At 41.4% G+C, this 24098-nt stretch overlaps 1 protein-coding gene across 5 annotated transcripts in view; it reads left to right on the top strand.

The window, feature by feature from the left end:
* nptnb (neuroplastin b) overlaps window positions 1–23105 on the top strand; it is an 82417-nt gene extending 59312 nt beyond the window's left edge. For 4 of the 5 annotated variants that reach the window (XM_038784486.1, XM_038784481.1, XM_038784483.1 and 1 more), the window contains 4 exons: window positions 5820–6093; window positions 18612–18636; window positions 20882–20949; window positions 22214–23105. In XM_038784486.1, the coding sequence (XP_038640414.1) occupies window positions 5820–6093; window positions 18612–18636; window positions 20882–20942 (360 nt within the window). In that variant the 3' untranslated portion in view covers window positions 20943–20949; window positions 22214–23105. The remainder of the gene's footprint in view (window positions 1–5819; window positions 6094–18611; window positions 18637–20881; window positions 20950–22213) is intronic. The other variant, XM_038784482.1, reaches the window with a different exon arrangement.
* Window positions 23106–24098: the final 993 nt, after the last annotated feature.

Consider the following 24098-nt stretch of genomic DNA (forward strand, 5'->3'; position numbering starts at 1 on the left):
CGCTGGACACGCTCCAGTGCCAGTATGTCCTTCCTGAGATCTGGGGCCCAAAACTGGACACAGTACTCCAAATGGGGCCTAACCAGAGCCTTATAAAGGCTCAGTAGCACATCGCTGCTTTTATATTCCAACCCTCTTGAGATAAATGACAACATTGCATTCGCTTTCTTAATCACGGATTCAACCTGCATGTTTACCTTTAGGGAATCCTCGACTAGCACTCCCAGATCCCTTTGTACTTTGGCATTATGAATTTTCTCACCGTTTAGAAAGTAGTCTATGCTTGGATTCTTTTTTCCAAAGTGCAAGACCTCACATTTTCTCACGTTGAATTGCATCAGCCATTTCCTGCACCACTCTCCCAAACTGTCTAGATCCTTCTGCAGCCTCCCCACTTCCTCAGCACTACCTGCCTGACCACCTAACTTCGTATCATCGGCAAACTTCGCTAGAATGCCCCCAGTCCCTTCATCCAGATCATTACTATATATGGTGAACAGCTGCGACCCCAACACTGAACCCTGTGGGACACCGCTGGTCACCGGCTGCCATTCCGAAAAAGAACCTTTTATCCCAACTCTCTACCTTCTGTCAGACAGCCAATCCTCAACCCATGCCAGTAGCTCACCTCGAACACCATGGGCCCTCACCTTACTCAGCAGCCTCCTGTGTAGCACCTTATCAAAGGCCTTTTGGAAATCCAGATAGACCACATCCACTGGGTTTCCCTGGTCTAAGCTACTTGTCACCTCCTCAAAGAATTCTAACAGGTTCGTCAGGCACGACCTCCCCTTACTAAATCCATGTTGACTTGTTCTAATCCGACCCTGCTCTTCCAAGAATTTAGAAATCTCATCCTTAACGATCGATTCTAGAATTTTACCAACAACCGTCTTTGATATGTATGTCCCTGTCAGGCAGGGAAGAGATGGTCGAGTGAATGAACCATGGTTGACAAGAGAGGTTGAATGTCTTGTTAAGAGGAAGAAGGAGACTTATGTAAGGCTGAAGAAACAAGGTTCAGACAGGGCGCTGGAGGGATACAAGATAGCCAGGAGGGAACTGAAGAAAGGGATTAGGAGAGCTAAGAGAGGGCATGAAAAATCTTTGGCGGGTAGGATCAAGGAAAACCCCAAGGCCTTTTACACATATGTGAGAAATATGAGAATGACTAGAGCGAGGGTAGGTCCGATTAAGGACAGTAGCGAGAGATTGTGTATTGAGTCTGAAGAGATAGGAGAGGTCTTGAATATGTATTTTTCTTCAGTATTTACAAACGAGAGGGGCCACATTGTTGGAGAGGACAGCGTGTAGCAGACTGATAAGCTTGAGGAGATACTTGTCAGGAAGGAAGATGTGTTGCGCGTTTTGAAAAACTTGAGGATAGCCAAGTCCCCCGGGCCTGACGGGATATATCCAAGGATTCTATGGGAAGCAAGAAATGAAATTGCAGAGCCGTTGGCAATGATCTTTTCGTCCTCGCTGTCAACAGGGGTGGTACCAGAGGATTGGAGAGTGGCGAATGTCGTGCCCCTGTTCAAAAAAGGGAATAGGGATAACCCTGGGAATTACAGGCCAGTTAGTCTTACTTTGGTGGTAGGCAAAGTAATGGAAAGGGTACTGAGGGATAGGATTTCTGAGCATCTGGAAAGGCATTGCTTGATTAGGGATAGTCAGCACGGATTTGTGAGGGGTAGGTCTTGCCTTACAAGTCCTATTGAATTCTTTGAGGAGGTGACCAAGCATGTGGATGAAGGTAAAGCAGTGGATGTAGTGTACATGGATTTTAGTAAGGCATTTGATAAGGTTCCCCATGGTAGGCTTATGCAGAAAGTAAGGAGGCATGGGATAGTGGGAAATTTGGCCAGTTGGATAACAAACTGGCTAACCGATAGGAGACATAGAGTGGTGGTGGATGGCAAATATTCAGCCTGGAGCCCAGTTATCAGTGGCGTACCGCAGGGATCAGTTCTGGGTCCTCTGCTGTTTGTGATTTTCATTAACGACTTGGATGAGGGAGTTGAAGGGTGGGTCAGTAAATTTGCAGATAATACGAAGATTGGTGGAGTTGTGGATAGTGAGGAGGGCTGTTGTCGGCTTCAAAGAGACATAGATAGAATGCAGAGCTGGGCTGAGAAGTGGCAGATGGAGTTTAACCCTGACAAGTGTGAGGTTGTCCATTTTGGAAGGACAAATCTGAATGCGGAATACAGGGTTAATGGTAGGGTTCTTGGCAATGTGGAGGATCAGAGAGATCTTGGGGTCTATGTTCATAGTTCTTTGAAAGTTGCCACTCAAGTGGATAGAGCTGTGAAGAAGGCCTATGGTGTGCTAGCGTTCATTAGCAGAGGGATTGAATTTAAGAGCCGTGAGGTGATGATGCAGCTGTACAAAACCTTGGTCAGGCCACATTTGGAGTACTGTGTGCAGTTGTGGTCACCTCATTTTAGGAAGGATGTGGAAGCTTTGGAAAAGGTGCAAAGGAGATTTACCAGGATGTTGCCTGGAATGGAGAGTAGGTCATACGAGGAAAGGTTGAGGGTGCTAGGCCTTTTCTCATTAGAACGGAGAAGGATGAGGGGCGACTTGATAGAGGTTTATAAGATGATCAGGGGAATAGATAGAGTAGACAGTCAGAGACTTTTTCCCCGGGTGGAACACACCATTACAAGGGGACATAAATTTAAGATAAATGGTGGAAGATATAGAGGGGGTGTCAGAGGTAGGTTCTTTACCCAGAGAGTAGTGGGGGCATGGAATGCACTGCCTGTGGTAGTAGTTGAGTCGGAAAAGTTAGGGACCTTCAAGCGGCTATTGGATAGGTACATGGATTAGGGTAGAATAATGGAGTGTAGGTTAACTTCTTAAGGGCAGCACGGTAGCATTGTGGATAGCACAATTGCTTCACAGCTCCAGGGTCCCAAGTTCGATTTCGACTTGGGTCACTGTCTGTGTGGAGTCTGCACATCCTCCCCGTGACTGCGTGGGTTTCCTCCGGGTACTCCGGTTTTCTCCCACAGTCCAAAGATGTGCAGGTTGGGTGGATTGGCCATGATAAATTGTCCAAAATTCTATGATTAACCTAGGACAAAAGTTCGGCGCAACATCGTGGGCCGAAGGGCCTGTTCTGTGCTGTATTTCTCTATCTATCTAACCGAGGTTAGGCTAATTGGCCTATAATTTTCCATCTTTTGTCTTGATCCTTTCTTGAACAAGGGGGTTACAACAGCGATCTTCCAATCGTCCGGGACTTTCCCTGACTCCAGTGATTTTTGAAAGATCTCAACCAACGCTTCCGCTATTTCTTCAGCCACCTCTCTCAGAACTCTAGGGTGTAGCCCATCGGGGCCAGGAGATTTGTCAATTTTAAGACCTTTTAACTTTTTTAGCACCATCTCTTTTGTAATGGCAACCATACTCAACTCAGCCCCCTGACCCTTTATAAATTTTGGATATTACTCATGTCTTCCACTGTGAAGACAGACGCAAAGTACTTATTAAGTTCTCCAGCCATTTCCTCGTCTCCCATCACTAGCCTTCCAGAATCAGTATGAATTGGCCCAATGTCTACTTTGGCCTGTAATTTGTTTCTTATGTATTGAAAGAAACTTTTACTATCATTTCTTATATTACTGGCTAGCCTGCCTTCATATTTGATCCTCTCCTTCCTTATTTGTCTCTTTGTTAACCTCTGTTTGTTTTTGTAGCCTTCCCAATCTTCTGATTTCCCAGTGCTTTTGGCCACTTTATAGGATCTCTCTTTTTCTTTGATACTTTTCCTGACCTCCTTTGTCAGCCATGGCTGTCTAATCCCTCCCCGGATAATCTTTCTTTTCTTGGGGATGAACCTCTGTACAGTGTCCTCAATTATGCATACAAACTCCTGCCATTTTTGCTCTGCTGTCTTCCCCACTAGGGTCTGCTTCCAGTCGATTTTCGCCAGTTCCTCTCTCATGCCCTCGTAATTACCTTTATTTAACTGTAACACCATTACATCCGATTTTGCCTTCTCTCTTTCAAACTGCAGACTGAACTCAACCATATTATGATCGCTGCTTCCTAAGTATTCCCTTCCTTTAAGATCTTTTATAAAGTCTGGTTCATTACATAGCACTAGGTCCAGAATAGCCTGCTCCCTTGTGGGCTCCATGACAAGCTGTTCCAAAAAGCCATCTTGTAAGCATTCCATGAATTCCTTTTCTTTGGATCCACTGGCTGCGTTATTTACCCAATCCACCTGCATATTGAAGTCCCCCATGATCACCGTGACCTTGCCTTTCTGACATGCCTTTTCTTTATTTGTGTGCATCACTACGTAAACATTATTGGAGATGGTGAGCACCACAATGGAGCTGTAAGGCATGCAACTGATGATCAAATGATTGGCACAATTTTAGGAGTAAATCAGCATAGAACCATTTATGTGGATTTCGAGACAGCAATGGGATAATCAAGAGGGACAACGATCTTCCTTGCCTATGAGAGCATCAGAGTCGTTGTGGCACAGGAGGTCATTTAGCCTGAACCTACACACCTACCTGGACACTGGTCAGAAACAGCATACCCGAAGCGCGCGCAGCCAGATGACCTGAACCTACCTGTGTTGCAGGGTTTATATACAAAGAACAAAAGAACAAAGAAAAGTACAGCACAGGAACAGGCCCTTCGGCCCTCCAAGCCCGTGCCGACCATGCTGCCCAACTAAACTACAATCTTCTCCACTTCCTGGGTCCGTATCCCTCTATTCCCATCCTATTTGTGTATTTGTCAAGATACCCCTTAAATGTCACTATCGTCCCTGCTTCCACCACCACCTCCGGCAGTGAGTTCCAGGCACCCACTATCCTCTGTGTAAAAAAAAAAAAACTTGCCTCGTACATCTACTCTAAACCTTGCCCCTGGCACCTTAAATCTATGCCCCCTAGTAATTGACCCCTTAACCCTGGGGAAAAGCCTCTGACTATCCACTCTGTCCATGCCCCTCATAATTTTGTAGACCTCTATCAGGTCACCCCTCAACCTCCGTCGTTCCAGTGAGAACAAACCGAGTTTATTCAACCGCTCCTCATAGCTAATGCCCTCCATACCAGGCAACATCCTGGTAAATCTCTTCTGCACCCTCTCTGAAGCCTCCACATCCTTCTGGTAGTGTGGCGACTAGAATTGAACACTATACTCCAAGTGTGGCCCAACTAACAGCTCTCCGGCACAGGTCCACCCTTGGCAGGGCCAAATGCCCAGATAGAATAAAGGATGGGCATTCTGACCTAAACTCAATCATAGAATCCCTACAGTGCAGTAAGAGGCCATTTGGCCCATCGAGTGTACCGATACTTTGAAAGACCACCCTACCTAGGCCCAATCCCCCACCCAAAGGGGCAGTTTGACATGGCCAATCCACCTAACCTGCACATTTTTGGACTGTGGGAGGAAATCCACGCAGACACTGGGAGAACGTGCAGACTTTGCACAGACAGTCACCTGAGGCCGGAATTGAACTTGGGTCCCTGGTGCTGTAAGACAGCAGTGCTAACCACTGCCACCGTGCTGCAATAATTGTGATTGGCTGTGGGACTTTCTGCCTATTGTCGAAACACATTGGGCTTTCCTTTGTTCTTCCACTGTTCTCCACTTCAAGTCTTTTCAACAAGTTGCTTTTGAAGTTGGTGTGTTTTCCTGCCTCAAGAGTGACACTAAGTCGTGCATTCTGGAATGAGTTCCTCCTTTCATTTATTACAACAGATAAAAATGCACACCTCCCAGTAGAAAACAGTAAGTTTCTGTCAATTGCAATCTCCTTTTTCATCCCCCAACGGTAGGAACTGAATAATGCTACTGGTCGCTACTTCATCACCAACAAAGACAACTACACGGAATTGATTATTGAGAACCTGCACATCAAAGATGATCCAGGCGATTACTTGTGCAATGCTTCAAATTACATTGGATACCATCATGCTACCACTATCCTGCGTGTCCGTAGCTACCTGGCACCTCTCTGGCCCTTCCTGGGGGTCGTGGCAGAAATTTTAATCCTGGTTATCATCATTGTCGTATATGAGAAGCGAAAGAGACCAGACGAGGTCCCTGATGGTAAGTCCCTTCCTTCAAAAAATGTTTTGTTTTATTGCTGCATACTTAACCCATTTGATACTAACATACTAATCTAGTTACTTGTGTTATAAATATGATATTTAGCAGTGTATAGTATTAAATGGGTTAATGAAAGGAGAACTAAACATTCATATCCCATTTGCAATTGTAAAAGATTATTCCTTTTTATAATGTAGTTTTTTTTTTCAATTTGATAAGCATGCTATTTCCCCTTCTGAATTTGACCCCAGGTCTATCTGTTTGAACTTGGGTCATTTACTAACTAATAACTTAGATTTTCAAAAGGAAACAAATTGGTCACCATTACTTTACCAAACCTTTTCTCGCAGTGCTGGTCTGTGTTGTAAGGAGACTACTGCGTATCGTCACAATGCGTCTGTATATATGAATGAATTGCAAAGTATTGCAATCTGGAGAACTGGAATTTGGAAGATTTAAACCGGCTGATCAATAGAGAGTCCATCCCTGCTTTACTGTAAATGATCCAAGTGTTTCATGGGGCGGTCTTCAGGTATTTAAGAAGCAATTCCTCCACTGCCTCACATGGCTTCTCCCTCCCTCTGTTCGACAACACTCCTGTGAAGCACCTTGGGACGGTTTTCTACGTTAAAGGTCCTATTGTTGCTGTTTCTGACTGCCCTTCTGCTGAAACTCTTTAGTTTGCCCTTTCCCTTTAGTAGGTATAAATATCTGTTACTATGGCATTGTATTTCAGCGACACTAGATGGCGAAGGCAAAAAGTAAAACTTTAATTGAGGCAAATATATTGATTGCTACATTTAATGGAGTATTATTCACAGTAACTATCTTGCTAGTTATGAAATGCTATTAACCATCATGTGAATATCAAATGATTATCATTGTACGCTTGTTTAGCATCTTTAATTCCAGGTGCGTTTTTTGCATCTTGGTAATGCTGGGTTATTTGACAATATTTGTGTTGAAAACATACCAGACAACAGGCAGCATTACATCTTGAGTTCATTGTGTGCTTTATTGCTCATCCTTTTCTTCAGTTGTCTGTACAGTTTGGAGTGTGACATTTAAGGGAATGTTGTGACTTTGAATCCCTGCCTTGCTTTGGCCATCGACCTTGTGTCTTTACACCATTTTGGACAAACCTCCCAAGAAGAATCAAGCTCAAAAATGAAAGATAAATAAGGAAAATTATGGGGGGAAAAGCCTGAAGAGGCCAGGTACCAAAGGGCAATAGGGAATAATACAAGTTGAGCCAAATTAATCAAAAGGAATAGACTGATGAAATTACTCCTGTAACTGGGAAATGAAGCTGATGTGATGGTACACAATTGTGTTGTGTTTTCTGGAGTGTTTTCTTTCTCTTGTTAACTGCTTGCATTAACCTGAAAGCATCAAATATCAATCCCTTGAGAAGCATATTAATCCTGTTGAAGCAAACACTATCAGAATTTTCATTCGGGTTTTGTATAAACAAGAGGGTTGATGCAAAGATATAGAAATCTTGTACAGGATTATTTGAAATACTCTTGTTAATTTTGCATGTCTGGATTCGGTTCATTTTTTTCCTGTTGCGTAATGGCTAGTGCCATTTTATTTGCATCTTGGTAATGCTGGGTTATTTGACAATATTTGACAGCATCTCAATGGTGGTAATGCATAACCTCTCAAATTTTAGAGAAAGCTGTAGCTGGGCATATTTTGCAGTGTGTTAGGAAAAATTGTTACCATGCATGCGCTGAATTTTCCAAAGTAACTTGTGTAACCTTGCTATTAATAGTTGTTCATTTTGTGTGATTAAGGTGAAACCTTTTGCAGTGATGAACAAAATAAGTAATCAGGGAAAACAAAGTAACATTAATTGGAGTGAAAAATGAGAGAACAAGAGTGTAATACCTCCATCTTTGGGGCACAAGGTTTGGTTTTGGCAAATTAGCAGCACGTTTGGAAGGTACTCAAAATGTATGTGGTAGGGGGAGACTGGGTGGGCTCAAGCTCAGAACTGTAGTCAGTCTCAGAAGGTTTTGAAAGAAAAGTGGAAATGAAGGCAGTGACTTGGGAAGGATGACACTTCCTGAAGCAAAATGGTATTGAATTGTACATGGTCCATTCATTAATATAGCTTCGTAATGAGATATTTTCTAGCCTTGGACATGTCCACTTTATTATCATTTCAGTATAGGGACAAAACTGCTCCTGTGAACCTGCAGATTAATTGGTCTTGAGTTTTGATGTTAAAAGCTCAACTGAAGCTTGTTAAATGATTTGCACTCCAAATTGGAAATCCTTCCAACCTTTTGACACTGGTGATTATCATGGAAGATTTTGCGTGCTGTAACCTGGAAATCTAGATGTACTGCGTGTGGAAAAGTTTATATATTATAGATATAGCACCTTGTATGAAATCTGATAATGGTTGTCTTAGTTCCACGTTGTGTGGTGTTGTTCAGGAATTCTTGTGTTTAGCAAGCTCAGCAGTCATAATGGGGGTTTTTTTCTGTTATGGAGAGTATGCTTGGCTGTGAGGTGAAACACTCCTCAGTCAGAAAAAGGCTGTAATCCTTCATAATCACTCGCTTATTTTCTAAATATCATGGGTTTGTTTCTAATTTTTCTGCTGATTTACACTTCTCAGTTTTGGAGTACTCCTGCATGGATCGGTTGTTAGATTTGGAATGTTCTCCCTTGAAGCCTAGGCTTCCCGCTGAATATGCTTGAACTGTTATTTGGGTTGGAAAGTTCATCAACCTTAATACAAATGAGCCATTCTCTGCCAGTAAAAACTCTTCACCAAAAAATAGATGCAGGTGGCTTCCTAAAAACGTCCGTGATGGCACAACAGCATTCCTTTTGCCGCAGTAGTTCAAATGCATTGATCAAGAATTGTTCAGGTATAATAGCTGGGTTAGTTCTATCAGGTCTTGAAATGCACTATTCATGGTGATCAACTTGCCCCTTTTTAGCTGTGCCCTTTTTTTCAATAGCTCTGCATGTTATACCTAGAATTTAAACTCTTAATACAGGTGATGATTGTACATTTTTATTAATGCACAACGTGTTGCTTTTAACTGGAGGAAATATATTTCTATAATTCTTAACCTGACTTGTTAGGGCAGAAATTAATAGTCATTAATTGGCTTGACTTGTTTATATAAACCGCTGATCTCCGCTTTCTTGGTTGCTATGCCCCTCCTAAATTGTCATTAATACAAAATGTGCTAGTTGGATATCTAAATGGCACTTGCCATTTTCCAGCAGTCCTGTTGTTCCATTTAACATGAATTATTTAATGAAATGGCTCAACAGTATACAATTTTGATAGAATGTGTCCAAATTTGGTAGGCCAGATCTGATCAGGATTGAATGATTCGTCATTTACGTGATATCTTGAGATGAAATGAATCACGAGTCTTGTTTTAGACAATCTGTGGGAATTATTTTTATATCCTTACATTGTGATCCACATGTTTTCCTGATGACAGTTGTGTGTAGCAGAGCTGCGACGATCGGAAGAAGAATTGGTAGTGCTACATTGTTTTCGCTGAGGCGTTTAAACAAGATCGGGGTAACACAACTATTGCCTGTGGCCAGAACAAGTGGGGTGTAACCTTTTAAAATTAAGACTTGGGTCATTCCAAGGTGAAGATGGGAAGCACATTCAGCATAGTGGAAATGCTGAACCTTCGGCCCCAGCAAGCCACTGAATCTGGGAGGGTCAATTGAAAAATTTAAAATCAAGACCAATTAAAATTGTTGTTTCATATTACGAGTCACCGAGCCAGTGGGGTAAATGGATCTAATTGAAGGGTGGCACAAGCTTGAGGGGCTGATTGGTCTGCACCTGTCCACACATTTTTTAATCTAGTTTATGGTCTAGTCAGCATTTTCTTTGGGAAATGGCAGCTCACATCTCATGTCCTTGACACTTTTTAAAAAAAAAAACCCTGAATAAGGGAACTTTGCATAAACGTCGACGAAATCTCCAGACTTCCTGCTGCCATTTCTCACGGACGTTTTTAGGAAGCCACCTGCAGGGGTTTGCTGGAGTGAGCAATCTTAACTCAAATGGCCTTTATTACATAGGTGCACGTAAGTGTTGACATCATGAAGGTTTGACATTTTGCTCCATGTTACCACCGAGTTGGTGAATTTTAGGTGCCACAAAAGCAAAACAGGTTCGCTTATGAATAGCACAATTGAAAGGGTCAACCAAAGATTGTGGAGCATTCATATCATATTTAGAAGATCTACTGATGCTGTTGTTTTGAATTTAGTTTGGTTACATCTATCATGAGTTGGAATATGATCTGAGCAATATGATTTTCACGTTCTTAAGCTTGTTTGTTTATTAATTTAATTTTTTCAGCAAGAGTCCCATCGATATTTCCTCCAGTTGCATATAGATCAGATTATTTTCAGAAATATATTCCTTTCCCTCCCAGAATGTTCACAGTAACCTGTGTCAATCTGGTTGTAGCGGAGCTGCATTTCAAGGAAAATGAAGTACTGTAAAAGTGCCACAGATCCTGGTAAATTTTGGTCCAATGTGAGGAAGAAGTAACTTATTCAAAAATTCTTGCATGGTGCAGTGTTAAACAATTTAGGTTCATCTCCAATTTGGGAAGCGTCTTGTAGTAGTTCTATTGCAGACACCAGAAAACAGGGTAAATGAAGTATTCCTTTTTGACAAGTCTTTAAGAAAAAGTGCATCCTAATAAAGTACTTCATTTAACAATTTGAGCAAGAGATGCAGTTTGTCAAAGTAGTAAAAATAGAATATCTTGGAGGGAAAAAAATTAGACTATGACAAAAAGGACCCATTTTTGGCAATGTTTCATGTAACCTTGTGTCACTGTATGGTTTTACGATGGGCTTTCGTAAAGTTTAGAGTTTGTTTTAGAGGATTTTTTTTTAAAGTTAATGTTTCGGAACCCTTATCACACAATGCCTTTATTTTGTATCACAATCAGTAAAACAGTAACTGAGAGGACTACAGACTCACCATTACTGAGAGCACAGCCCATTATACTGATGCGGCGCCTCAATTTAGAATTAACCCACTTTCCCTCTGATCCAGAAAAAAGAAACTAATGCCGGCATAAGTTTTTAAAAAAAAAGCCATTTGGATAAAGCCTGGATGCTGTCAACTAGCTCATAAATGAGGTTACTTTGCTAACTGTGTCTTGTTAAAACAAGATGATAAACTGTTTCCAGTACAACTTCAAGACTGCTTCCTTTCAGTCATGCATGCCACTTAGTTATTTCAAATGAGTTATTCAGGAGGAGGCTGTGGCGTAGTGGTATTGTCGCTGGACTAGTAATCCAGAGATAATCCAGGGTGATGCTCTGGGATCCCGGGTTCAAATCCCACATTGGTAGAAGTGAAATTTGAATTCAATAAAAATAATCTGGAATTAAAAGTGTTATGGACCAGGGTTTAGAGAACAGCAGTATTTCCTGGAGTTCACCTGACCTACAACTTTTAATAGGTTTTGGTTATGAAGAGCACAAGGGCCCACTTTCCAAGTGTTATGCAACAGAGATCTTAAGTATTTTTAAACAAGACAATGTTTATTCTATGAATCCAGTTAACATTTTATAAACACGCAATAAACATCTTATCAATGACCAACACAAATTACCCCCCCCCCCCCCCCCCCAAGACACAGTACTCTCTAGGCAAGCCAGACACCCTTTTTTCCCTATAAAAACAGTAGTTTTGCATTCATAGAACAGTACAGCACAGAACAGGCCCTTTTCCCTCGATGTTGTGCCGAGTAATGATCACCCTACTCAAACCCACATATCCACCCTATACCCGTAACCCAACAACCCCCCCCCCCCATTGCTAGAAATGGTCTAGCAAGCCAGTCAGTTGAAGGGCATTTAGGGCTAGGCAAAAAATGCTGGCCCAGCCAGCGACACTCTCATTGCAAGAAAACGAATAAAAAATATCCAGGATCAATCTCGCCAAAACTTTATTTTGGATAGTTTTTAAACTTCCGCGATTTTTCCCCGTTCGGATATAACTTGTGGTTACTCCTGCATACAGAGGTGTTGCCTGATTCAGTTTGTTAAAGGTAATACCCCTTTTTGTGCAGTAGTGGGATGCAAACCCGCGCAATAAACCTCCTTTTCACTATTCAATATAAAACTTTACACAATTGATTATAATTTTTTTTAAATGCCAATATGTCACTCTGAGCATTAAAATAAAAATTGGGAAATCTGTAGCGTACCTTGAATTTCATTTGCAATATTCTCAATGAAATGTAATTTAAGTACCTTTTGTTACGGAATTTTTAGAGTGCATCTTGAGCAGTTGAGAGCACACTCATTGCAGAAATTTAAAATTCCGTGCAATTCTGCAAATTTGTACTTCAATATCCATCCAACGTACTATTCGCAACTGCAATTGAATTGTTAACTCTTGATTCCTTTAAGGCAAGAGTAATAATGCGAACAATTGAGTTCTGAAACATTAATTCTTTCCACAGATGCTGTCCAACCTGCTGGGTATTTCCAGCAATTTCTAATTCAATTTCAGATTTCTTTCATCCACAGTGCTTTTGTTGAATATCTACAGCATTATTACTCGTGCACTAAAGCAATGCTGGGAACTGTAATAAAAACAGAAAATGCTGGGAGTGTCTGAGCAAAGAGAAATGGGATTAACATTTCGGGACTGTGGCCCTTCAGCATTCTTTCCGATGAAATGTTAACTCTGCTTCTCTCTCCACTGATGTTGTCAGACCTTACCAGCAATTTTCTGTTCTTACTGCAGGTACGCAGTGTTTTTAATCTTTTACAGAATTGATTTAAGGCTCATCAAATCCATAATGGCTATTTTTTCCAAAACTGACAACCCATGAATTAACTTATTTCTACTTGATGAGCTTCTGAAATTTGTTCGTTTTGGTTTTTGAGGTGCATTGTTTTTGGAAATTGCACTGAAAAGTTGAATAGCATCAAATACGTGGTATTTCAATCGGGGTTTATTGAAAAATTCACACTTTTTTGTATGTTCTATTTGGCCAGGACAGGCACACTTTAAACCATTTTCTTTGTTGAGCAGAGATTTTTGATTTCTAAATCCTCAGCAAAAGTTCAAAGCCACCAAGACCACCTCATTAAGTGAATACAAAACATGAAGTGGTTATGGTTTTGAAATATGCACAACAAATAAACCTGCGTAGGTATATGTATTGCAAAAGTAAGGCTCGGAGGAAAATACGCATGTACATACGCTCACCCCTTTGTTTAGAGGAGCCTCCTTGACAAGATACAGGCTATATCCAATATTAGAAGTGCTCCAAATTATGCGGTTATCTCATTCAGATGTACAGGCCATTTTCAGTGTCTATTTCTGCAGGATCAGACGTTCTTCACAAAGACCCCTTCAAGCTAACATGCTAGGTTAGAATTATGGTTTATATTGATATTTGTCGGTTATTGTGACTTCTTTTCTTTCCCTCTCAATTGCATCATACCCTAAAACTGGTGGTAAGTGAGAGAATTGCATGCTCGAGTTTGTTTTTCTCAGCTTCAAGTCTGAAGTGCATCAGTTCATGATGTTGAAACTTTTTCCAAGTCCTCATCCACGTTCGCAACTTATTTCGTATCTTCCATTCAGTTTTTCCTGCTGCCCGTTTCTGGATTTGTAGTTCTGTTTTGTTTCTCAAATCTGCGTTTTGAGTTTTTGGGTTTAGTCTGTTCTGTTTCTGTACTGGGGATGTTACAGGAGTTGGCCAGAACCCATGGCCAGCAAGCTCAGATTCTCTTTAGGTTTGAACTAGCTGTCCTTTCTGGAGCTATATGACTTATGATGAGGACCCTTGCCATGTCACAATCTGTATCAGGGTTATTGATGGTCTCATATGTCCCATGGCAGATGGTTAATGTAAATACTGAACTGGTATCAACACCAACAGGGGTGATATGGGGGAATGATCTGGGGCCATTCTAGACAGTGCAATGTTGAACTAAAAAGGTGTTGTCTTTTTCTTTTCTACATCTCAGTTGGCCCTCCCACAGTTTGTAATTCTCTTCAGATCCTATTTTTCAGAATTGCCCCATACCTGAAAATGATTTCTTCCTGATGCAGGCATATCTCTGTGGAAGATGCTTCATGCATGCGTGCATGTGTATTTCTTGTAGGAATGGGAAGAATGACGACATCTCTGTCTATGCTCAAAATTGTATTTTGAAAATTGGGATGTCTGTCGGCTTCCTACTAAATATGACGAGGTTCTTTTCTGCAATGGATTTTCTGTATGTCGACCTTGCTCGTAATTCAAAGTAGTTCTCTATTAATGAAACTAACCCTTGTGGACATACTAAATTTGCATTTACTATTGGAAGCCCAGTTATTAAAAAAAGTCCTTTTTTTTCCCCCGTCAGTCACATTAGGTAATCTTAACTCATTAGAAATGCAAGATGTTAGGATTTAGTGGAAGTATATAGCGTGTAAACATTTTTAATTAATGTGTATAGGGTCTGTATGTTTTCCCATTCAAGTACAATTTCACTTCCTGGAGATGGGAATATTTTGGATTAAGTTGGATAGATGTAAATTTACATGCCTTAATATGGTGTCCATTCAAATATTTATTTAGTTTTTAATGGAAAATCTCAGATGTGAGCTAACCTCAGCTCATGCGCAGCCTGAACATCTCACGATTTAAAGTGCAGAACATTCCCCATTGATGCTTAGCTCTGAAACCTGGGTGCAATCAAACAATATTCCTTTTACGATCAGTCTGCATCTTTGCATTTGTTGGAAGCTTAGATTGGTTGCGGTTTTTATGAGTGCTAAGCTTGAATAAGGAATAGAAACATAGGGACATAAAAATTGAGCAGAAGTAGGCAATTCAGCACTTCGAGCCTGCTCCACCATTCAATCGGATCATGGCTGATCACTTCCTGGTCTCAAATCCACCTCCCCACCTGTTGCCCATATCCGTTTAATCTTTTTTTTAAAATCAGAAATACTGTAATGTTCTATATCTATCTCCTTCTTGAAACCATTTAATGACTCTGGTTCCACCGCACTATGGGGCAGCAAGTGCCACAGCTTCAGTGTCCTCTGCAAGAAGTAGTTCCTCCTCATCTCAGTTCTCAATCAACCTATATCCATGACCTCTCATTCTAGATTTCCCCACAAAAGGGAAACATTTGGTCTACTTTTACTTTATCAACCCATTTTAGTATTTCTGTACCTCCATCAGATCCCTCTCATCCTTCTAAACTCCAGCGAGTATAAGCCCAAACGGTTTAATCTCTCCTCATACATCAACCCTTTCATCCCCAGAATCAATCTGGTGAACCTCCTCCAAACTGCCTCCAATGCCACCACATCCTTCCTCAAATACGGAGACCAAAACTGGACACAATACTCCAGATATGGTCTCACTAACACTGCCCTACATTTATATTCCAATCCTTTTGCAATAGATGCTAACATTCCATTTGCATTTTTAACTACATGTTGTACCTGCATACCGACTTTCTGCGATTCATGAACAAAGACACCCAGATCCCTCTGTCCAGACGCATTTAAATAATTTGCCTTTCTATTTTTTCGGCCGAATAAACAAATTAAGCTTGTTTATTGTTCCTCGATTCCTTTAAACTTGTGAATTTTTTTGGGCTCTTAAGTTGATGGAGTGTGCCGTTTGCCTTGACTCCCTCCCCCAGGGATGGAAGTAGGTGTGTTTAAATTCTACATCGGACTTGGAAGCAACCAGAAATCAGTGACATTGTACCAGCAAATCATGTTTTCTCAAGTGATACAAGCTGCTTTTTAATTTGCCATGAAAGTCCTCTGATACAGAAAATTGCCGGGTCCTATCAAGAGTCATATAGTTCATTTATAATCTACTTAAGCAAACTCTTGGGGTTAAGCGGCAGGTGGTAGAGGGGAGAATCTCTAACTATATACTCTGTGTACTTGTTTCAATTCCTGATGCGTCTCTCTTGATATACATAAACTGTATATGATTTCACTCTTTTCTGCGACACTAACGTCTGGTTGTCTGACTGGTCTTGGTTTTCTTTGTATACTGTTTTCCAAATGCGTCCTTGCCAGTGACCGAAACCTGTGGCCACTGGTGTGTTGCTGGTGTTTTGCGGCTGTGAGCTGTTGGTTTGTGGTTTGACTTTTTTTGGTCTTCCCAGTCACTTGTGTGCTGGCGGTGGCTTCTCTCCGTGCCTCAAGGTACAGACGGAGTAATGGCACTTTCGTAGCCCTGGAATTGCTGCCATTACTCCTGGTGCGTGCTGTCAGGTGGCTGCGTTGCAATAAATCTCCATACTTGCTTCATGTATACCAGACACCTTGTGGAATCCTGCTTAACCGAGTGGACATAATACAGGGCTTGTCCAAAAGCAAATGTAGGTCTTTGTTGCCTAACCAGTCAATGCTACATAGTTTCTTGAGTTGAAATAAATTTGGGCTACCTATTAGCAATGGCCCGTTAGCAATGTCCCTTTATTAAATGAAGGTTGGACACCTGGTAATAGAACCTCTTTGCCACTTCAAGCCAGAGATTTTTGAGGATAACACCATCAATTTTTTCCCTTTCCTAAGTGAGCTTGAATACATACAACTGCATATTTTGAAAGGATAGGACAAATAGTTACATAAAGCAATTAAACGAGTAAAGGCATCCAAACATTGTGAAGCTTTTCATGACCAATCTGTATGAATAACAGAAAATCCGGTGCAGACTTGAGGAAAACCCTGTAACACCAGACTACCAGCCACTGTTTTTAAACAAAAAATGATCAGTAGAGATTGGCTACGTAATGTAGTTCATTCACAAACCCAAGTTCTGGGGTGTTGGATTGCCACCTTTTTCTGATTCGTCTTATTACTTTAAACAAAAGGGGCACAAACGTGCAGTTGTAACAATGCATAACAATGCCTTTTCGTGAGACACCATGCCACATGATCCAGTATGTGTGTGCGCAAGTCTTTATTGCAACATCATACCTCTCAACCCGCGGGCAGCTCGGTGGCACAGTGGTTAGCGCTGTTGTCTCACGGCGCTGAGCACCGGGTTCGATCCCGGCTCTGGGTCACTGTCCGTGTGGAGTTTGCACATTCTCCCCGTATTTGTGTGGGTTTGGCCCCCACAACCCAAAGATGTGCAGGGTCGGTGGATTGGCCACGTTAATTGCAAAAAAATTAATTGGGTACTCTAAATTTAAAATTTTTTTTTAAATAAACCTCTCAACCCAAAATGTGTTCAGGTGCCCACATTCGATTCCAGTATGAGTACAACATCTCTTATACTAATTCTACCTTTGATTTTTGCACTCATTACATACTACCACTAAATCAGTGCATCAAAGATACGTACACGGGACATTAACGACATGGAGCCTAAACCTTTCTCAATCCTGTCCAATCATTCTGTGACCATGGCTATATTGCCCCCCCTCAAAACATTTCCCATCATTTTATTGCCATAAATACAAGTGACCAAATTGAAGTATTACAGACATGGATGACCATTACACACAACATCAGCTGTTTATCTGGGAGTGCGCTCTCGTCTTCAGCCTGTCTACACAAAATGCGTGTTTCACTCGGCCAGAAGCTGTTTACCTTGATGTGTGCTGATCCCACAGACAGCCCAGGACATCGAGGTGTGTTGGTAGTGTGAGCCCTCGTTTCCACGTAGGATATGTTTACAAACCTTTTATATTGCCTTAACACGATTGAGTATAATTTAAAATGATCTTAAGGTTAAACACATTCCTCAGTTCTATATGTTCTATACTACTGCCCCTTTGCCCTCTGTGTTAGGACAGTTTAGTAGAATTATTGCGACACAACATGTCCCTTGCTTGGGCATATGCAGTCCATCCATTCCAGCCCTTTTTCTAGCCAGGTGCATTTGAATGATGCTGCAAACCTCAACAGGTACTTACTTTAGACAATGAATTTCACTCCGCTCCATATACATCAGACGAGCTTTTCCTCTGGGTCACCAAGTATAAATTTGAGGCCATTTTTTAGTCTAGTGGCAACCAGGTACCAAGTCTTGATTTGATCTCATTGCAAAACCCTTGCTCTGCCTCTCATCCTACAATTAGAACGTGTTTTTGTTCAGGTCAACAAAAACTGTAAAGAAAAACCATTGAACAGGATTTCACAATCAGATGTTGGTTTACGTCTTCTCATTGGTCTATTAGAGTGAACCACTGGAACTTGGGGACAAGATGAACATGAAACTTACACTATCTGTCCACTATAGTTGCAGTATTTCATGACAAGCCTCAAAGTGTTAACCAACCATGTAATAACATTTTTTTGCCATTTGAATGTAATGACTTCGAGACTAACTCCCATGAACAATTACATCATTGAAGTTTATCTATGAACTGACAGTGTCAAGCCAACTGATGTAGCACATCTACAATTCTGTTGTGTGTTAATTTCTAATGTGTGTTTTCTCTTTATTTATATTTTGCTCCCCGTTCCTCACCATGATCTGACCATCCAACTGAGGCAGATGATGAACCAGTTTCTGGACCATTGTGAGTATGGCATTAATACACAAATTATCCAAATGTTGTGCTCTTCTAAGTGGCAGAATGGTTTAGAACTCGAGCTTCAATGTGCACTCGTAGGTCATGGGTTCCATGCTGAGTAAATTTTCCTCTACTTTGCTTCAATAATGCACCTCAGCCTGCACTAGGTGAAGATACAGGTTCAGTGCCAGATTGGAGGCAGTTTTATTGTGCGGGCCCTGTGCCCATCAAGTACTCTGTTGAAGGTTAGGTGGGGTTACGGGGATAGGGTGGGGGGAACTAGGCTTGGGTGGGATTCTCGTTTGGTGGTAGATGCAGACTCAGTGGGCTGAATGGCCTCCTTTTGCACCATGGCAATTGCTCAGCCTAATTTCCCAAAGAATGAATGGTTCCTTTCTCCATCAATCCAAACTGGGTTTATATCCAAACTATGCGACCCAAAATTATGCAGTGTTTTTCATACTTTTCTTGCTGTTGGAATTTATGTAGAGTTGTCATCATCTTCTTCTTGGCCATTTGTGGTGACATGTGATATTCTCGTATATTCTTTATCTCCAATGGTAGTTCAGGAACCAAAGAATATCTGGATGAGATGTAGGTACTAATTACATTCAAACATTGCAGACTCCTTTACAAGATCGCAAGCCTGTCCTCTTGACTGTTTATGCGAGCCTCAGCAAGACTTAATCAAAGGTTCCAAGGAGCTCTAGTGTAGTGTTTTTCTAGATTTCATATGATAGATCAAATGTGCCTTGCGTCCCAAGTTCTGTGCCTATACTGTTGATGCAGTTTCAATTGTTGAGGATTAAAGTTAGCTGTTACTGTTGGTCATGCATGCCTTCAATCCCTTGGCTCTTTTGATATTTAAGGTAAATTAAATCTTATTGCAAGGAGTTCCTTCAGCAATGATATTCCTTTTCTCATACTCAACCCCGGTCCCCCCCCCCCCCCCCCCCCCTTTATGTTTTTCTGCAGCACCTTTTAAGCAATAATCCTACAAGACTGTACCTTTACATTCTAAAAAATGTGTTTGCTCCTCATGTCTCTCCCTGCCCATATGCTTGTAGGATTTCCTTTTTTCTAAAAGGTTGCAGAAAATCGAATCGAAGAAGTTTTTTTTTTTAGCATGAATTGGCTGCGTGGGGAAGAAAGAAATGTTTCCCTTTCACATCTTGAACAATAAAAGTACATTTAGAGCCTAGTCTGTCTGTGCTTCGTGTCGACGCAATCCTGTCATATTGTGAGCAATTAATTCTCTACACTTGTACTGTATTCAGTGGCTCATTGCCCAAAGCTGACAGTGCATTTGAAGCATTGCTCTGTTCTCGTTGCTTCACTCTGCAATATCTTCTGTTGGTGTCTCCAGTCAATCTCCCGTTAGAATTCTGAATATCAGCATAGCTGCTGCAACCAGTCTGTCTATATTTAATATCATTTAAGATGGATTTTTAAATCCATTATTGACCTGAGGCTGCCCTGGTCCACATCAAGTCCCATTGATGCTGTCTGATGGCCAACGCTAACATATGCATAAATGTTAGCCACTACCGTTTTTGGATCCGGAATTCTAGTGCAACACGGAATGTTATGAGTGCGGGAGGGTACCTATTCCCATCATCTGAAATATTTGGGTGTCGAGTTGAATTCATGCTGCTAGTTTTAAATGACCAGTAGTTATAAGATATACATTAAAAGTATCTTGTTACAGTTCTCAGCGCCCCTCTGTTTGCTTTCCTGGGTGTGGTAGGGAATTGTATCGCTGATATGTATGAGTCTGATTGTCCAGTCTCAGCAAATTTCCCCAGTTCCATCACGTTACCCAAGTGTACTTTAGGCGGTTGAATTGCAGTGCATGTAGGGTGGGCAGTGATTTGGGGTATGCCCTGGAGGGAGCCAGTGAATTGGAGGAGGAAGAGGGGCAGTGAATTGGGGGTGGTGGTACAGTGAATTAGGGCGTGCCTGGGGATGCCAGTGAATTGAGGCACGCTCGGGAGGGGGTTTGGGGGGGGGGGGGGGGGGAACAGTGATTTGGGGGGGGGGGGCACCCTGGGAGGCTGATTTCCCCCCCCCCCCCCCATGCTAATTTGTGAGTTTTAATCGGTGAATTTAAATGACGTTGTTTTCTAAACTTTATTTATTTTTACTCTTTGAGTTGTATCATCTCACATCGAGCATTGTAGTCTGTGTTGAATATAATACGTTGCATAAATAGCAGTTAACTTGCTGAATATTTTTATTTAATTTCAAACAGGAAAACCAATTCCACAAATAATCATAAGGATAAGAACTTGCGTCAGAGGAACACCAACTAAAACCTTGGTAAAATTTGGCATATGCATTTCCTTTATAATTTTACCTGGAATTCTGTTGCACATTTTTGGGGCGATGGGGCTTAATATTTCAGACAGCAAACTGCACACGTTGGGTGCGACGTACCGGCCGTGTGGCACCCGACAGGCGGCACGGCCAGTCGTTGCCAGGAGATTGGGCTGTCTTTTAAAAATGGTGGCCCGATCTTCTCTTGCACTGAGTAGTTCCGGTGAGTGGAGCTCCTGTGCGGTGCAGGAAACGGGACTAATCGAGGCCTCGCCGGGGAGGCCCCGTAGTTTAGCCTGTGACCTGAGTTGTGGCATTCCAAATACGTCGCCTTCCATATCTTGAGGTGGAATTTGGTGAATTGAAGCTGGCGGATCACCAGAATGCTGCTGATGGGATGAGAATATTGAAATCACAGAAACATGTTTGAGAGGCGAAATCATACAGTTGCTATCCAAATTCAAGACTTTTCTTGAACAGAGTGATCAAAAGTGGAGCTCCAGTGCAAATGTGCATGTCCATAGTTCTCTCGTTGCTAATTACGACGATCCAAAAAAGGTAGATAAATCTAGGAAACACAAATTGCCTTCGCTTCTCGATTCGTTGTGTGGCGCCTGAAATTCCTTCCTGATTTCTATCAGTGGTGAAGTGCAGCATTCTTAAAATCCACAGCCTTATGAAATAGTGCAAGAGTAACCAAAGAATTGTTCTTGCAGCAATATTTAATCCTCTTTCTATCGTCGTAATTATTGTCCAATAGAACTAAATAAATTGGCTTGTAATCCAGAATTGCAGAAATCCGCAGTGAAGGTGAACCTTTATCTGTCCATTGCCATGTCAATCCTAATCACCTGCTCTCGCCCATTCCAGTTAGGTTCCAATGAGTTGTGATGTAAATGCAAGTACAAATTCTGTTAATCGTTTTAGGTGTCCGTCCCCGATATATCCCCATTGCAATGCATTCCAGGCTGTTATTTTGCCCGTCGGCCCGAATACGGGGTCCAGACAGTCGTGGCATGCTTGGCATATGAATCTTTAAATATAAGTTAGCTTTTTGTTACTGACAAAGTACCCGTACTTGTAACTATTCAGCAAATGTCTGGTCTGACTAGTTCATGGCTTGAGAGCAATCTTGCCCTAAAACATAAATGCTTTATGCTCATAAATATATATTTTAATTTTAAACCACTAAGCTTCTGTTGACTGTCGTGATAATTAAATTTGGTACACATTCAAAAGAATAACTGATTTTATTTTGAACCAACAGAATTTTGGATTTCTGAAGATCATTATCAAATAGTGTGGGTATCAGTCAAGGACTCTCGAGATTGTTGGTCTGAATGGACAGGTTCTAACTTCCCTGTTGTCTAAGAAGGAATAAGATGACTGTGTGAAGCATGTTTTGCCTTATTCAATCTCTTCTAAAGAATAAAGTATTAAGAAGATTGCTTTGCAAGTTTAATTCTGATTATTTCAAATTGATTAGGCTGTACTTTGGGCGCTCAAAGTGCTATTTATTGATGCTTGAATTTCTTTTCCCACCTCCCCACCCTCACCCTGTGATTCCAATATCTGTGGATGCATGCAGTGTTTATTATTCCTGGTGTGCCCGTTCATAACATACTTCATCATTCGGCACTCACTAACTCCATGATTCCTTTCATTCTGTCCCCGAACACCTGCTAAATAGCTGTCATTCAAATGGTATTTGTTTCAAATTTGTATATATTGCAAATTTTAGTGTCAGATATATCAGAACATATAACAAAATGATGTCTTATCTTATTGCACTGATATGGTAGAGGTTAAGGCTAAAATATCTAGCTCTTCCACTGAAAGCCATGTCGTCGGCCCTGTTCTCGATGTTGTGTTTCTGTCGTCGTTGTATGGGAGTATCCTATGCAAACTTGAAGGAGCAATTTATTATTAGTTTTTCCTTTTTCCTTATAAATTACTGGTCTCCGATCCTCCGTCTGTTTTGTTTGGACACTAAAATAAAGCTTTAATGTTGTGACGTTTTTTTTTCCTTTCAAAATAATTTTGGGTGTGTAAATGCATGAGTGCACATTTACCTGCGGCTATTATAATCATTAATCTAACTCCATGTACAGTATGTCGACCCACTGATTTTTAAAAATAAAGAATGACACTGAACACTAGGTTACGTGCATGAGATTTGTTCAGGAGAACATTGCGGACATGACATTTGAGTGTCTCCCCTTTGGGAATAGATAGAGAATAGATTTTCAGGTTTCACATTAGTATTTTGTAACCAGTCTGTACAAACACTGACATTTCAGTAAAAATCTGATATCCCAGTAGCCACGGTAATGGCCACAATTGCCTAAAAGCATGAGCAAATCTCTCCATCCGATGGTTAAAATTAGTCTCCTGATTTGATCCATCCCTACACATATCCATGACATCTTAAAGGGAAGAAAGTCTTGGGTTGCTGTGTTCAGAGCACCTCCCCAGTGTCTGATGAGTGGAAATATAATGCTGCCTACCTTTGTGACCCATCCGAGAAGCTTGAGATTGAGCACTGTGGGCTAACTTTCCTCTTCGCTCAGTTGGCAGCACTCCCTCTTCTGAGACGGTTTTTTGTGGGTTTTCATCCCCGTCCAGAGACTTGGACACAAAACCTAGGCTGACTGTGCAGTGGTGAAGGGAGTGCTGCACTGTGGGAGAAGCTGTCAAATGGCCTGTGGAACCAAGAATTTACCTGCTTCACATAAAGAATCCCATGATGCTCTCTCAAAGAAGAGCAGGGAGGTTCTCCTTGATACTCTGGCCAATATTCATCTCTGAACCGACACCTGAAAAACAGATTATACGGTCACTTGTTTCATTGATGTTTGTGGGGCCTTAATTTGTGAAAATTAGTTGCGCTACATTACAACTGTGCCTTGTGAAGAGTAGGATTATCCCATGAAGGCTGAAGGAGTCTAAAAGCACTCTTTGTTCATTATTGGAGTTCAAGAGATACACATTCTAACCTGTAAATAGGAAATGGAAAAAAAAAACAATCTTGGGCTTTGGCAAACTGTTTTCAAAGAATAGGCTGAAACATAACCCAAAAGTGTAGAGTAACAAAAATAAAATGAGCATCATACAAGACTGGGGGGGTGAGGGAAAGCATGAAGCAGACCGGG

This window comes from Scyliorhinus canicula, chromosome 24, assembly GCF_902713615.1.
Source record: "Scyliorhinus canicula chromosome 24, sScyCan1.1, whole genome shotgun sequence".
Taxonomy (NCBI): Eukaryota; Metazoa; Chordata; class Chondrichthyes; order Carcharhiniformes; family Scyliorhinidae; genus Scyliorhinus; species Scyliorhinus canicula.